The 16634-nt window shown below is 39.8% G+C and overlaps 3 protein-coding genes across 4 annotated transcripts in view; all 3 read left to right on the forward strand.

The window, feature by feature from the left end:
* The window catches only part of LOC134464175 (zinc finger protein OZF-like), a 134989-nt gene that overhangs the window by 92744 nt on the left and 25611 nt on the right, over positions 1-16634 (forward strand). The window lies entirely within an intron of this gene.
* Positions 1-16634, forward strand: part of LOC134464169 (uncharacterized) — a 161939-nt gene that overhangs the window by 92742 nt on the left and 52563 nt on the right. The gene's annotated exons all lie outside the window — the stretch shown is intronic.
* On the forward strand, positions 963-16615 carry LOC134464182 (zinc finger protein 664-like). 2 transcript variants are annotated; one of them, XM_063217646.1, is made up of 3 exons: positions 963-1115; positions 8247-8619; positions 14776-16615. In XM_063217646.1, exons 2-3 carry the CDS (start codon positions 8274-8276, stop codon positions 15627-15629), a joined length of 1200 nt encoding a protein of 399 aa, XP_063073716.1. In that variant the 5' UTR covers positions 963-1115; positions 8247-8273; the 3' UTR covers positions 15630-16615. The 2 variants fall into 2 exon arrangements, with proteins under 2 accessions (XP_063073716.1, XP_063073717.1); XM_063217647.1 differs by lacking the exon at positions 14776-16615 and having other exon boundaries at positions 8247-8782.

A 16634-nucleotide genomic window follows, 5' to 3' on the forward strand; every position in this document is an offset into this window, starting at 1 on the left:
AACAGCATTATATTTCAATATCTTGCAAATGCTCAATTGTAAAGTAATTTTCTCATTTGCAAACTGGATGGTGATAGAAGAATAGTCCCCCAAAAGTTGTTGTGGCCAGGCTGACAGCGGGGAAACTTCATTGTTTTCTCCACGGACGAGGGGTCAGCAGGCGGGACGAGGCCACAAGCACCAGGACGCAAGGTTGCATATTGGAATTCACACCGTATTACAGGGTGTGCGTTACAATATGCGACCTTGCCTCCTCCACTTGTGCTTGTCTCCTCGTCCCACCTCCTGGCCCCTCCTCCGTGGAGAAAACGATAAAGTTTCCCAGCTGTCCGCCTAGCCACAACAACTTTTGAGGGACTGTTTTTCATTCACCATCCCAATTGTAAATGAGATAAAGGCTCTACAATTGAGCTTTTGCAAGATATTGAAATAATGCTGTTGTCAGTGATGTCATGACATATCACTCCCTGGTATGAGGAGACAAGTGCTAGTGGAGGAGGCAAGGTTGCATATTGTTCTTCCTCTATCCTCTCTCCGCTTCCCACCTTTCTAACTGACCCCCAAACAGTAAGTAGGGCTACCCCTTGTGGGGTGAATTAACATTGAAGATGGCACAGTGAATCATGAACATTACAATGGCTTTAAAATAAGCCTGCACCTTTTCTACTTTATAGCTGCATCATATCAGCATGGAGTAAGGTGCTTCAACTTCAATAGCTGAACATCATAACATGCAGCCTAATTTGTGTTGCGGTGGATGTCTACTGTCGCCATTACTTTCCAATAAGCTGATGACTTTTACAGTACTTAACATGATGGAGTGGCTCTTTTTAAACTTACATATTATTAATAATATGGTAGGCCTAGTAGTAATATGTTTTACTTTGAAGTAGAGGTTTATTTTGACATTGAAGTTGACCAACAGCTGGTCTTACGTCACTTCCTTCCTCTCGTTCAAGGAAGTCAAAACAAACACAGCACAGACCCGACAAACAAACTGGTGTAGCCTATTACTACCACCGTTGTTTGTGTTACAGAAAGCGCATTCAAAGGAACATCGCTTTCTTTTCCAGCCATATTTCTTCGACTGCTTCGGAGACACCGAAAAGGTGCAGGTAAGTCCGTTATTTCATTCAAGGTTTGTTGTAGGTGTGCTGGTGCAGGCCACTGCAGCTACGGCCGCTTTCCGTTCTCTGGTGTATAGTAGCCAACGGAAACATTGGAATGCCGTTAATCTTCTCTTCAGAGAAATATTAGGCCTACAGAAAGTGACACGGTAGGCTAAATTAGGTCTACGAGGAGAGGCCGAAATAATGTCAGTAGGTCTAAACATGGAAGGTAGCACTGCCGTCTTTTCATCCATTGCCGTTCACAGCTATTCTGGACTTTACGGTCCCATTCACTTCAATTCTTTTTTTGGGCGTTTTATAGATTTCGGACCGTGACGACGCCGCTGTCGTCGAGCGAGGAACACTTTTGTCGTAGTCAGGTACACTACGTTGAGAGCTATGCGTTCGTTCAATTTTCATGGGGATTTGTAAAACTTTATATTTTGGGAATCCTTAGACCCTAAAGAGTCAGAAAAGCAATGTTTTACAATTTTCAAAAGTCATCAATGCAGTAATTTTGGGTCTTGAAAAGTGGACACTATTACACTAAAAACGCCTAGGCAAATTTGCTAATATCTTCATAAATTGAAAATAAAAATAAGTGTGAGGTAAATATTTGTTTTGGAAAAGTTGTTATACTAAATTCTTAGATAGTTCAAAGGGCCCTTTACACAGATTTACCACATAATTTAGTTCAGGCCCCCATTTTCACACACTTTTCATTAAAAAAGTAGTGTTTTTCTCAAGCGAGAAAACACTAGTAGATTGGGTAAAACAAATAAAACTTCTATGCCTCACCACACCATTTTCCCAGTTAATTATTTACATTAAAATACAGGATTTTTATTACAAGTTTTCTTAAATATTATGTTTCAATCTTAACAAAGTGTAATGTACTAACAAAGTGTAATGTAAACTAATTTACATAAACACCCAAATTTGATGTTGACAAAGGCCTATTGGATGAAGCAGAGACTACACTTTTTTCATACATTCAGGGTGTTTGGAGAGGATAAAGTTACTTTTTTTTAACCATGATGTTGTTGAGGGTGTACTACACTTTACAATCCAGTGGTGTGCACAGACATTTTGGGGGGCAGGTGCTCAACGTGGAGGCGGGGGGCATATGGAACTTCCAGCTGCCTTACTAGGTTATAGAGCAGGGGTGGGGAGCCGTTTTCATTTGAGACCTACATACAATTTCATTTTCAAGTTCTCCAAGGTCCGTACTATGAACACAAACCAGGATTAACCCCTCCACTTTAGGCCTATATTGACCCAGCTTTCCTAGTTCCCCTGAAAGTATAACCTAATTGTATTGTAAATTTACAAAGCACATCATATTCCATGTGAAATGACATGAGATTAATATTACATTGGCGGCCGGATAAGAAGGCCGCAAGGACAACCCTAGAGACAAAGGTTCACCACCATTGTAGCGTATATATACTGTATTATATATGTGATATAACACAGCTATGTGAAAGTGGTAGTTTCTATATTCACAGGTTCCTACACTCACCATGTTGGTGTGGCAGTGGCTGTGTTTCTGTGCCAGACAGAAGGAAATGAAAATAATGATAATAATAATAATAATAATAATATTATTATCATTATTATTATTTATTATTATTATTATTCATTATAATAATAATAATACGTTTGTTTTATACAGCGCACGCCTTTCAAAACACCCAAAGTTGCAAGGTATCGTGTAGGAATGTGTGCGTGTGTCAGCGTGTGAGTGTGTGTGCGCGTTAATGTGCTTGTGGAATAGGCCGGGAGCTACGTATACCCCTCAGGATGTGTTTTGCTTACTTTTTTTCATTACGATTTCCTGTTAGTCTATACCCTGGGCCATAACGAGTTGATAGGGTGCACTCCCAACTCAGCCCCGTTTGGTCTCAGGGCCCAAAAAAACATCTAATGGGTTAACGGCTTATATATGCCCCCACAAAAACTGATAGGACCTTAATCCTTTATATTACTGTAATTTCAAATCTTCATAAGGGTTGACTCATAAGACTAAAGATGAAGATCTGACTGACTTAAACTTGAGTTTTCTAAAGAAATGGTTTGCTTTGACCTTAATTGTAGCAGTGCTGCACTAGTCCATTCTGTAGAAGGGACTCCTCCATGGCTGCACCTACAAAGAAAAACTTCTCAAGGTGTGCAGGCAGGGGCGTATCAGCAAATCAGATCAAATGGACCCCCAGCCGTATAGCTACATAAATCGGATTGTGTGTGGCGCCCTGGTGACTCAGTTACACTTAAAGGTACACTGTGCAGGAAATGGTCAAAAAAGGTACTGCAACTATGCTGCTCATCGAAACTGGGTTGCTAATGGCCAAATTTGATCTTTAGAACTAACCGCCATAAGCCTCCAGGAAAAGAAGCGTCTTCAGGTTTTGTTTAAACATGGCCAGTGAAGGGGCGCTCTGGTTGTGGTTGGGTAGATTGCTCCAAAGAATAGGACTGCAGGGATCTTGAGGGGGCATGGGGTGAAGGAGGTCTGTGAGGTAATGGGGTGCCAGACCATGGTGGGACTTGAAGGTTAGGAGGAGGACTTTATAGGTAATGTGTGACTTGATGGGGAGCCAGTGAAGCTGCTTGTGTATGGGGGTGATGCACTGCCAGGGTCCAGTGCCTATCAGGATCCTGGCAGCAGAGTTCTGGACATTTGCAGTCTGTCTAAGGCCTTGTTGGGTAGACCAAGCAGAATGGCATTGCAGTAATCCAGGCGGGAGGAGATGAAGGAATGAGTGAGAGTCTCTGTAACTGTCTTAGAAAATGAAGGCCTGAGTCTGGTAGACTGGACTGCATGACTCTGCTTGCATTTGTCTCCCTCAGCTCAATTATCTACCTTTATTTGACTGTCCCTCCAGGTAACTCTTATAATATCCTCTTCAGCCGAGTTTCTCAAAAATACTGATGTAGTACTTATGTACGAGGTACCCTTTAGACAATAGCAGGCATAGACATCAATTCAAGTTTATGCGATAACTTCTCTTGTACATGCATGCTTAAACATAACACGTATGTGAGGAAAAGTAGTGGATGTAGGCCTATACATTTTTAGTGATGATGTGTAGTATATTCCTGATATACTGACAAGGGGCCACCTGCTACATAGCCACTTACTGCAAATGGGCCTAATGACAGGCCAATTCACTCTTACCAATTCACTCTTAGCTGAAAACACTCAACTGCATCATAACAATATTGCTAACAATGCAGGGAGCCAATTTAGACTTGGTCAGTAACATTTTGGTGGCAATAAGGTTATAACAGAGGTAAGTTACTGTGTTAAGGCGTTGAAACTTAAGAACTACTTTTTACCACACAGTACCACCAAGCCAACAGGGTATGTGATAGATAGGCTATATTTTTTACATGGAATACAAATTTGCCAATGTAACGAGGGGAAGAGGCTAGGGCTACAATAGAAATATAATATCAAATAAATACAGAAAATCATCATAAAACCACAAAACTGCACAATATACTGAATTCCCACAGATAGGCCTAATAAAATGCTCCCCCTGAGGTGGGGTGGTGGAAGTTTGAAGTTGATGATGTAATCCTTTTGTAAGGCCGTTTTCTCAAAATGTGTTTTTTCTCCTGCTCTGATCAAAGAATCTTCTATGCAACCTACCTGCACCCAACTTAACAGGCCTTTTCCTATCAAGAGTGTGAATGTTTGCACGGAGGGATTTGTTGATATCTCATTCATGATTTGATTTAGCCTACTGGTAGGTATATGACATAGGCAAAGAATCGCCCGAAAATAGCCCATTTTGTCGGTCAATGGCAGGCAGTATTTCCTGATTTACTGGATAGCAAAAGTCACAATGCCCTCTCTAAATATATTTGTATGCAACATATCAAAAAAATAAAAGTAAAAAAACAGCATGTGAACCTTGCTTTTTCAGTTGGCCAGATTCTTCGCTTCATTGCTTCGTCGCATGTATCCAAATGAGCGTATATCATAAATAGCCTCATTAGCATATGTAAACGTGAAATTATAGAAAACTTGTAATACATTTTTTTCTCCTTTCCATGTACATAATCAACTAGTAAAGTTTCATAGTGATATCTGTAAGTTCAAAAAATTACCCTATTCACCTGCAATTTCTCACCTTAAAACAAAATAAAACGCTTAAAAACCTTAAATATGGGCCATTGATCATCTAAAACTAAATGGAAATATTTTCTCTCATCCCACATGACAATTTGATTACTAAAAAATGAGTTTATATGCATTTCTCTTGATGACAGATTGAATAAATTGGCATTAGAAGGCGGCCATTTTGAAAGCCATATATAGTTGCCATAGCAACCAAGGAAAATTGTAAAACATTGCTTTTCTGATTCCTTACACTCTGCGGTTTCCAAAAATATATAGGTTTCATAATAAAAAATTGAACGAAAATACACAAGAAACTGAACTATCGGGTGCTAACTATGGTCATGGAACGGCTTGATGAACAACAACGATAGTAGTTGTGTTATTTCGAAGATAATGAAAGAAAACCGTATTACAATGGGATTTCTCATAGGCATGGTTTTGCTGTCTCTTATCTCTTTGCATGTTGACTGCTATCACCGTTACAAGTTTACAAGGTGCACAGCGCACAGATGTATGCAGGAAGAATATATTTCACGGTGTAATTCTGAAAATAATTAACTTCAAAGTTAACTGTTATTACATAGGCACCATGGTCATCAATAGGCCCATGTGTGTAAGAACAAGTGAAAAAACAAATCGGTCAGTTTGTCAAAGAGGAGACGGTAGATATGCACCATAATACACAGTCTGCAGGGCTCTCCAGTTTTGAAGTTAGTTGGGAGTGAGATTGGGTGGGGGGAGGTAAATAAGAACAACATTCCATTTGTTCACTTGCTTTAATATCGAGCAGCAGTGAAATGTCAATAACTAAACAAGTCATGAACATTCCTGGATGCATCAGTCATTGTGAGTGAGTTGACCATAACTTCCCATCGGCCGGTAATTACAACAACAATAACACATAAGTAGCACTAATAGGCCTCGTTATGACGTTTGTTTCATCTAGTAAAGAAAACTAAAATATGTTGAATATTTTGTGTGTGTTTATAATAATAATAATAATAATAATAATAATAATAATAATAATAATAATCATCATTTTATACATTGCCTTTCAAAACAACCAAGTTAGCTTGAGAAACCCAAAGGCCCATGCAAAATATGGGTGCTGGCACTGACATTTCCTCATTAATTATTATATTTCCAGTGAAATACTGCACGACATACAGATATATGAACACACGGACAAAGAAGTGCATTCTTTCTTTTTTAATAAACTAAATGTCAAATGTTCTTTTCAGGAAATGCATAGATCAAACAAAGAAAGAAAAAAAAAAAAACATTCATTTTGGCTGCTCTTTGCTTATGGCACATGAGATGAACCACTCTTATTCACCAACCACAGCTGTGTGTGTGTGTGTGTGTGTGTGTGTGTGTGTGGGTGGGAGACGTGACGCCTTGTTTTTTCGTAACATTGGTTAAAAACCTACAAAACTGTTATTTTCCTTTAAAAAACAAATGTCAATGAAAGAAGATGTGGTACATTATGTTTCATATTAGTCTTAGATGAAAAATTGAACTTGTAGTTAATATTACTGTCTTGAGTTTTTTCCACATTCACATATCTTAATCTAAAGTTAAGATTTATGCAATCATGCCAAATGCTTCATACATTATTCAAAATGTTGTTGGTTAATGTAAATATATATTATTATATATTGTTTCATTAATGTTACAGTCACACCGCAGGAAATTTGACATATAAACCTTTACATAAATCTTAACAAAAATGTTTCTTCTCATCTAAGACTAATATGAAACATAATGTACCACATCTTCTTTCATTGACATATGTTTTTTAAAGGAAAAATAACAGTTTTGTAGGTTTTTAACCAATGTTACGAAAAAACAAGGCGTCACGTCTCCCACCCACAGGCCTACAATCATTGCTTCATCATACTTCAGACAATGAGGTAATGAATGATGCAGGGGTAATATATTTTATATGATTTATAATGCAAAACGACGACATATTTGTCTGGTCATAACATTTCTTATGAAACTGTGGTAGCTTAGTGGATGAAGTCATGCTGTCCATTCCATAGGTTGTGGGTTCAAGGCCACTCAGCATTCAACTTTTATTCACGTGTATGGGTCATTTCACGTGAAATCAGACACTTTGGGACCCGACCGACACCGATTTCAATCATACTTGCTGTTCCTGTTCAGTAGCAGCATTTCAAACAAAACTTCAGACAGGGGTGGGCGGTAACCGCGGTATAATATTGTGTGCGGTATTTTTTCATCAATGATAGATATTTTGTCTCATACCGTCTACCGCAATAGTGCATTGCATCCTGTAGATGTACTTTAGATTAAAAGTTTGAAAGCATGTTTTCAAATTATTTGAATGACAAGAATTCCCACATGGATAAAACAATGTCTGACCAGTCATTTCCAAAAATAAAATGCAAAAAATGGTGTTTTGGCCACTTTGCCACAAAACGCTTAATTTTAACATTTTATACACAACAATACCGTGATATATACCGTGATATATACCGTGGCTAAAATTATACCGAGGTATACATTTTTGGCCATACCGCCCACCCCTAACTTCAGACATCCTTTTGTGACTTACACTGACTGATATAATCAAGGCTGAATGCATAGTGTCCTACCCTCACATGTAAACCTTTGCTAGTCTGTTTCTCCCTTAATATTGGTGTCAGATTCACAAAAATGCAATTCTGGGGTGCCACCTTGCTACTAAACAGGCACAGCAAGTATGATTGAAAACCGTGTCGGTCGGGTCCCAAAGTGTCTGATTTCACGTGAAATGACCCAAAAAAGCTTCAGTGAATTAACAATAGGAGAGTAATTAAAATGCAAAAATAAAATGTTTTAAATAACAAAAAGAAGTAGAATGCATTTGAAAATGAAATAAACTGGTAATTAAAATAAAGTGGAAGTGCCTGTCTGTGAAGTTGAAAAGCAGAAGTGAAAAGGTATAATTTTAACTGAGTAGTGCACCATTTTGTGCATGTTTTCATGATGTTTCTCTCCAGTTTCAAGGTCTGTAGAACACAACTAAGATGACCTCTGCAGAAGTCAACTCTCCACTCCAGCTGATGAGGAGCATCAAAGAAGAGACAGAGGAGTTCAGCTTAGCTGACTCTCCATCCCAGCTGAACATAAAAGAAGAAGAGGGAGAAGAGTTCCCTGGTTCTCCAGAACAGCTGGAGATAAAAGAAGAGACAGAGCAGTTCCCTGGTTCTCCACCTCAGCTGAGGAGCGTAAAAGAGGACAGCGAGGAGACCCTGCGTTCTCTGTACAGTCTGAGGAGCGTATCTGTAGTGCTGGTGGACTGCTGTAGACCACAAGGACGGCAGGAGAACAATGAAGAGAACCACAGAGATGCCGAGGCAACCAAGAGATCTGGTAAGACACAATAAATGCAATTAAACGCTCTAAACCAGGGATTCTTAACCATAGGGCCGCACACCAAAGCTGGGCCCCGCGCACAACCTCCAGGGCTGCAGACAATTTTCAGTTTCGCACCAGTGGGCCGCCAGGGCCGTGGGACTGCATGGATAAGTAGCGCTATTAAAGGGGTATGCCACTATTTTGGGGCTTAATACAGTTAAAATCGTTGGCTGGGGTTTATAAAGGTGGTAAAGTGTCTTATTTTTCATGTAAGCCGTTGTCTTGCTTTAAGACAAGTTAAAAGAGGGAATATGTCGCTAAGCTAGTGAAAGTCAATGTATCCGTGTAGCATTGCAGCATGCTACACGGATACATTGACTTTCACTAGCTTAGCGACATATTCCCTCTTTTAACTTGTCTTAAAGCAAGACAACGCTTAACATGAAAAATAAGACACTTTACCACCTTTATAAACCCTGGCCAACGATTTTAACTGTATTAAGCCCCAAAATAGTGGCATACCCCTTTAAGCCCAAATGCTACCTGTCGCGAAGGGGAGTAGAGTTGCCCAGCTGGGACTCGAACCCAGATCTTCTGGAGTAGTAAACTGCAGTGGTGTGGATCGGCACTGCCCTCACGATCCGATTCGATCACGATTCGGGAGGTAGTAGATCCGATTCGATTCGATTCTATTAGATCCAATCCGATTCGATTCAATTCTACAATGCATTGCAATGCATTACATTTCTACTGAATGCAAAGCAAATGTTCAGCCATGATGAGGAAATACAAGTAGTCAGATACTGAGCAACAATTTATTGGCTGTTTTCTGTATCAGTCTGTGTCAGTCTTGCAATGTTTTGAAGTGTTTTTTATTTAATTTAACATTCATTTGCTCCCGAAATATCCATGGAAGTAATTGAAACTTAAAAAAATTGCCGGATTGATTCTGGAACTTGCCGGATCTGGATCTGGATCGTCCATGCCCCGGATCGATTCGGATCGCCGAATCGATCATTGTTGACACCACTAATATACAATATAGCCTACAAAATATCTATGAAGTTGGAAAATGAAAGATAAATGCCTAAAGAAAATATCTAAGAGGGTTAACTGTCTAAAACAAATATCCTTAACAAGACTAAAGGTGTAATTGCCTATAGCAGGGGTAGCCTACTCAATTCAAAGTCCCCGACTCCCCCAGTTTTTCCAAATTCCTCCCAATAACGCACTCACACCCACAGAAGATATTTAGTTTCCATTGACAGGATGGGAGAAAAAACTGTCTCATACAGGGACTCTATTTTCCTGGAGCACTGTGGGGTAATGTGCCTGCCTTGTTCTCATGCCACCCTTCAGTATTGTTTTTAAAATGACATAAGAGTGTCTGTTAGCCTATATTTGCAGACTGCATTCATAAAGATGTATTTATTAGTGAGAAAAGCAATAAGCCAGAAGATTACACTTTTCAAACAAATGTTGCTTATTATGACTTTGTTTATGCAGCTCTCACGTGCATAATGAGAATCAGATGCAATAATATGGACCCAGCAAAGAGGACATCTCAGGTTTTGTCAACAAGAAAATGGCACATTTGATGCAATGTTGATTAAATGCAACAGCCAATAATAAATCGTCAAGTTGCTCATAACTTTTTTTTGTAGTCTTAAGAGGGGCTTAGCATTCCAAACTAACTATTTGGGGACTGTTAAAAGGTGTGAAAAGCACCATAAAGCAATTTGTTAGTTAGCTGCCAGGCAGCAGAGCTCAAACACAATTTGCCATAATTTGTGTTAGCAGCTAGTAGCTACAGCTACTGCTAAACCAATTTGAAGTCATAACACATTGTTTGCAATCAAATGTGGGTCATTACTTTCAAAAACGAAGCATAGAGAAGTTTGTAAATAATTTATTTACAGGCTATGATACCGTCCTTCTCTTGTAGTCTACCTCACAATTAGGGATGCACCGATACACATTTTTTCACTTCCGATCCGATCCTGATATCTAAATTTGGATATCTGCCGATACCGATACTACTCCGATCCAATACCAAAATCACATATATGCATGGGTTTCAACTTGAGATAGGCCCACGTAGACTATTTGGTCAGAAAAGGGAGTCAGAAGAACAGGAAACCAATTAATAAGCAAAAAGTAACAAGTAAAAAAGTAACAATCCCATCCTGAAAACTAATATGCAAGTGTTATGATTTCAAATAAACATTGCACCTGACTCGATATCTGTATCAGGAAAATTCCGATATTTTGGGAAAATTCCGATCCGATCCGATCTTTGAAATATGTTGATATCTGAACCCGATACCGATACACCGATACCGATATCCCATCCCTACTTACAATCTCTGATGCCACCCATGTATTCACTACTGTCTGGATCAGGGATGGGCAACTTTGATGGAGGGTTAGCATTTTTTCATCGTCTCCATTGGAGGGCCATATGACCATGGATCTGGCGGCAACTCGCAGTTGGTTGCTCAGTGACTGCTGATATTGTTTGAAAGGCATTGGTGTTTTCCATAGGCCAACACTGTAATTATTGATATTTAATTACAATATTATTGAATATTGATTCAGTAGTGTTTTTTAATCTGGGCATTATTATTATTATCTTTTAAATGATCTTTTATCTACGGGCCGCACTGACTGGCAAAGTCGGAGAATCAGACTGAGGGGGCGGGGCATGGCACGCTTCTTCCTTGCGCCTGGGGCGCGATTTCAAAATAAGAGTACATAGCGTGATCGGACAAAAAGAAAAAAAAAACGTTTTGAATGTGCATCGAACGTCTAATTTATAATCGTAGAAAATGTTGACATCGCGATTAAAATTGAAATCGAAAAATTGTCCAGGCCTATGTATACATGACTGACATCTGACCTCATGCTTGCTAATGTGTTTAATCTTAATATGTGTTTTCATTTAATAAAGAACTTTTTTTCCTTCTATAAGAGCAATCACACCACAGGACACCATAAAATGAACTTAAGCATTGCGTGACAGAAACATTGCAATATGAAGACATATTAAGAGGTTAATAGTCACCTTAAAACACAGCACTCTCCAATAACTGAGGTACTGACTGGTTAGGAGCCAGTCTTTAAGACCCTTGTAGTTGACCTTGCAGCTGCCCATTCACAAACATTGACATACAGTACATGTCACCCCACAGGACGCAATTTGTTACGAAATTGAACATGTAGTTAATATTACAGTCTTGAGTTTTTTTCACATTCACATGTCTTAATATAAAGTTAATATTTATGCAATCAAGCCAAATGCTTTATACATTATTCAAAATGTTGTTGGTTAATTTATATATATATTATATTCCAGGTTTCATTAATGTTAGTCACACCGCAGGATATTTGACATATAAACCTTTACATAAATCTTAACAACATTTTTTTTTTCTCATCTAAGACTAATATGAAACATAATGTACCACATCTTCTTTATTGACATTTGTTTTTAAGAGGAAAAATAACAGTTTTGTAGGTTTTAAGCAATGTTACGAAAAAACAAGGCGTCATGTCTCCCACCCAAATATTGAAGGAAAATATTTAATTGTCTTAACCCTATCCAGACCGGGCTTTCAAGATTTAAGATTCAAGATTCAAGGAGTTTATTTTCATTGTCAATGAAGTCAACGAAATTGTGGGTGGAGCAACAACACTGCGTAGTTGAAGTAGGCCTATAGAAGTAACCAAAAAGAAGTAGTCAAATAAGGTCTAAATTCATGAAGTAACTTATATCATGAAGTATAAGTAAATAATAGTAACAATATGAGTAATAATAAATTAATCAAGTAAATCAAACAGTACAAAAGGGTCATTCCACGCCAAATCAACAAGAGCCCGCGCACTTAGGTCTCAAAAAATTCTGAAAATATTACCAAGTGTACCCATGGTACTTAAGAGAAACACTGTACATTTATTTGAATGTAAGATGTATACTCTCCATGTTACAGCCAATTTTACTGGTTGATGGGGGGTGCCCATTTTGTTCACACTCTTTTTTTTGTCAAAGTTCACAAGCCCGTAGCTCAATAACTAAACCATGTAGGAAGTTCAAATTTGGCATGCTAGTACATAGATAGGAATAGTTTGATGCTTTGGTCTGTATGATCCTGCATCATCATGGCATTCCCTCAAAGATGATAGAAATTGTACTGGAGTTTTTGGCTGTGCTCTGTTTAGGCCTTCAGAAGACATATTTGTGCCCAACATAGCCTCTTGATTTTTTTCCCTTGTAGAGACAAGTAGGAACACTCTCATAAAAATCTATAAATAGAAAGGAAACCCCATTAGTCTTTGACCAGAAGACCTCACAAGTCTGACAAATCATTTTGGGTGTCATTTTCAGAGCTCCAGAACCCCTTGTGGGATTGTCCACAGATTTTTATTTTATTTTTTTCTTGGCTTCAGGGTACAGGCTATTAGAAAGTCTTGTAGTTCGTGCCTGTAATGACCTGTATCTTCTGCCTGAGGGAAGCCGTTGGAACAGGTGGTAAGCAGGGTGGTGACAGTCTTGCAAAATATTTTGCACTCTTCGTAGACATCGTGTGGTGTAGATGGTACCTATCTCTGGGAGAGGTGTCCCAGTGATTCTCTGATGTTTTCACCACACGCTGGAGTGCCTGCTGGCCTGCTTTTGTGGAGCCCGAGTACCACACCAAAGACCCATACATCAGAAAGCTGCTGATCGCACAGTTGTAAAAGTTCACCAGCAGCGGTCTGGGGATGTGATAGCCTCTGAACTTCCTGAAGAAGTAAAGTCTTTGCTGGGTCTTACCAGTCCAAGAACGGTGGTGTCGTCAGCGAACTTGACTATGAGGTTGGAGGGGAAAGAGGCAGAGCAGTCATGGGTGAACAGGGTGTAGAGCATACCTGTCAACTTTGAGCTCCCAAAATCCGGGAAAATTCCCATATTTTAAGCCAAAATCCGGGAAAAAAACGGCCAAATTTTGACAGTCAATGGGATGACAGAGACAGATCGGATGGTGCGTTCTACTCTGCTTTTCACAACAGCGTGCGTGCAAAGACAGACCCTATCTAAAATCCCTCAGCACACGTTTCACATTGTGGAGAAACAATGCAATGACAACAAAACAATGAAATGAGCGAAATGAGTTCCTTCTTGTTGTTTTGTCGCACAAGTTGTCTGTTCGTGCAAAACGTCGTGCTGGTACAGGCTTTGATCAGGTTCATTGCATGATTCGCTGTTCGAATGCATGAACTGACGGTTTCAGAGGAAAAGAGTGGGCGCACAAGCGCTACGGAGCTCGAGGTTGACGGCTCGTATTTTTAAGAAACTTCAATTCTTGGTGGTATCTGGCATACCGTCTTCTGGCAGGTAGCTTGATAAGCAATACCCTTTGTCTCTCTCTTCAAGAGGGGGTGTGGCTCGTCGGACAGGGCCGTAAGTATCTTATAAATAGCCTACTGGACCGACTGTGTTTTTTTGATAATGTGAGAAATCCGGGATATTTCCGGGAAAAATCTTTTGACACCCCCCCCCTCATAACTTAGGAACCGAATGGCGTATGATCACCAAACTTGGAGGGGATGATCTTCAGGCAAAGATCTATGGATGACATCAGTTTGGTGTCATTATTGGAAGTTATGACATTATTGTGACAATTTCCTGATTTTATTGCCCAAAATGTCACCTTAATGTATTTTCCATCTAACTTGGATAATGCACTTCAATTTTGGTTATTATGTGTTTCAGACCACTTCAACTGTTCACAAGGGTGTCTGATGCTAATGAAAATGTAAAAAAAAAATATGAAAAGTGATGATGATGAGACTTAGATCAGTGATTTTTGGTCATGCGTATCTGTCAGAAAACTGTTGCCATGCAAACAACAAAAATGATAACCCTAATGTTTTGGTATCACTCTGTAGCCATTTTAGGAAAAGTCACAAAGTGTCATAGTCATAGCTTTAGTCATTTAGGAGTTATACGACATCAAAGTTGGTGCAGGCACTTTTAGTGCTGGGATTTTTTCCTCTCAGAACGTCGGTATTAGAAATGGCCGATGCAGACTGGATTAAAATATCTCAGTAAAAGAACAGAAAGTGGGAGGGGTTGTGACTGTCTTGTTGTTGATTTCATATTAATTTTTATTTCCACTCTACTCTTCACAGGCCATCAACTCCACTGCAGTTCTAGCGTAGAGGAGTTTTCTGTAGAAACACATTCTGCTGCCCTCCACAGACGTCGTCCACATCTCACTGGAGAGCGGCCATTCCCTTGCAGTCAGTGTGACGAGCGCTTTAAGACAAAATATGAGCACCAAATGCACCAGCGTGTACACACGGGGGAGAAACCATTTTCATGCACCGACTGTGGAAAGAGTCTCTCAACGTCGTCTGCCCTCCACACACATCGTCGCATTCACACTGGAGAGAGGCCGTTCGCTTGCAGTCAGTGTGACAAGAGCTTTAAGACAAAACAAAGCCTCCAAATCCACCACCGTGTTCACACTGGAGAGAAGCCATTTTCATGCACGGACTGTGGAAAGAGTTTCTATACCTCTTCTAACCTCTGCAGTCATCGCCGCATTCACACTGGAGAGAGGCCGTACGTCTGCAGTCAGTGTGACAAGAGCTTTAAGACAAAATCAGAGCTCCAACTCCACCAACGTGTTCATACAGGGGAGAAACCATTTTCATGCACTGACTGTGGAAAGAGTTTCACACAGTATTCTAGTCTCCAAACACATCGCCGTATTCACACTGGACATAGGCCGTACGCTTGCAGTCAGTGTGGCAAGAGCTTTAAGACAAAATCAGAGCTCCAACTCCACCAACGTGTTCATACAGGGGAGAAACCATTTTCATGCACAGGCTGTGGAAAGAGTTTCTCGCGGTCTTCTAACCTCCACACACATCATCGCATTCACACTGGAGAGAGGCCGTATGCTTGCAGTCAGTGTGACAAGAGTTTCTCATGGTCTTATTACCTTAAGAAACACTTGTTGTCACACTTGAGAGAGTAAATCTTTGCACCAATCAAGACTGCTCTCTGTAAGCCCCAACATCAAACCCTGGGTAACCAGAGATGTCAAGCAACTCCTCAATAAGAAAAAGAAGCTTTTAAGGAGGGCAACTTGACAGAGCTGAGGAGTGTACAGTGAGAACTCAAAAGCAGACTGAAGGAGGCCAAGGTGGCATACAGGAAGAAAGTTGAAACAACTAGAAGCACTCAGAGAGTGCAGACCTCCGCCAAGGAAGCTGCTTGATAGAACATTTGACTGTCTTACACCCTGTCTTTTTGCTTTCTTTTTGTGGAGATAGAAACTGGAATGTTTTGCCCGCAATTCAAATTGCGGTCACTAGGGGCATCTAAATGTATAGGCCAGCAATGTTGAAGAATCTTTAAAAAGGTCCTGGTTCCGGTTCGTGATCCGGATTACCACCAGAGTTTAATCACTTATTCCTTGGGTCATTATCAACAACTCCACAGAGTTTCAGCCAAATCCGTTCATAACTTTTTGAGTTATCCTGCTGACAGACAAACAGACAGACAGACAAACAAACAAACAAACAGACAGCTTGAACGTCAAATCGATTTGTTTTTTGAGGAATTGCGTTACATGATTTTTTTTTTTTTAAATCCTCTGTCCCTATGCAGTTTATGTATAAAAGTTTTGTGATAAAATATGTTTTGTGAAAAAAAATCTAGAATTTATTTTAAGGGTGAATTGCCCAGCCCTACGTTATACATTAATGTTGTATGTGGACCAACTGTAATACACATTTGAAATGATCTGGTGGGCCGCATGAAATGACTCCGTGGGCCAAATTTGGGGTGGGCTGATGGTGAAGGTTACACATGTCAATTATTCCAAGAGTGTGTATGTACTGTATGTGTGTGTGGCACACATTCAAATGTATCAGCAATACAGAGCTATGCACAGCCAACTACAACAGCAATGGAATAGAGCTATGCACAGCCAACTACAACTGTAATGGAACAGAGCTATGCACAGCCAACTACAACA

The sequence above is a fragment of the Engraulis encrasicolus genome, chromosome 15, assembly GCF_034702125.1.
Source record: "Engraulis encrasicolus isolate BLACKSEA-1 chromosome 15, IST_EnEncr_1.0, whole genome shotgun sequence".
Taxonomy (NCBI): Eukaryota; Metazoa; Chordata; class Actinopteri; order Clupeiformes; family Engraulidae; genus Engraulis; species Engraulis encrasicolus.

Bases quoted from the DNA above. Each gene is read 5' to 3' on its own strand.
- LOC134464182 (XM_063217646.1), top strand. From the start codon at position 8,274: ATGACCTCTGCAGAAGTCAACTCTCCACTCCAGCTGATGAGGAGCATC. The intron at 8,620-14,775 runs GTAAGACACAAT...TACTCTTCACAG, and splicing joins CGAGGCAACCAAGAGATCTG to GCCATCAACTCCACTGCAGT.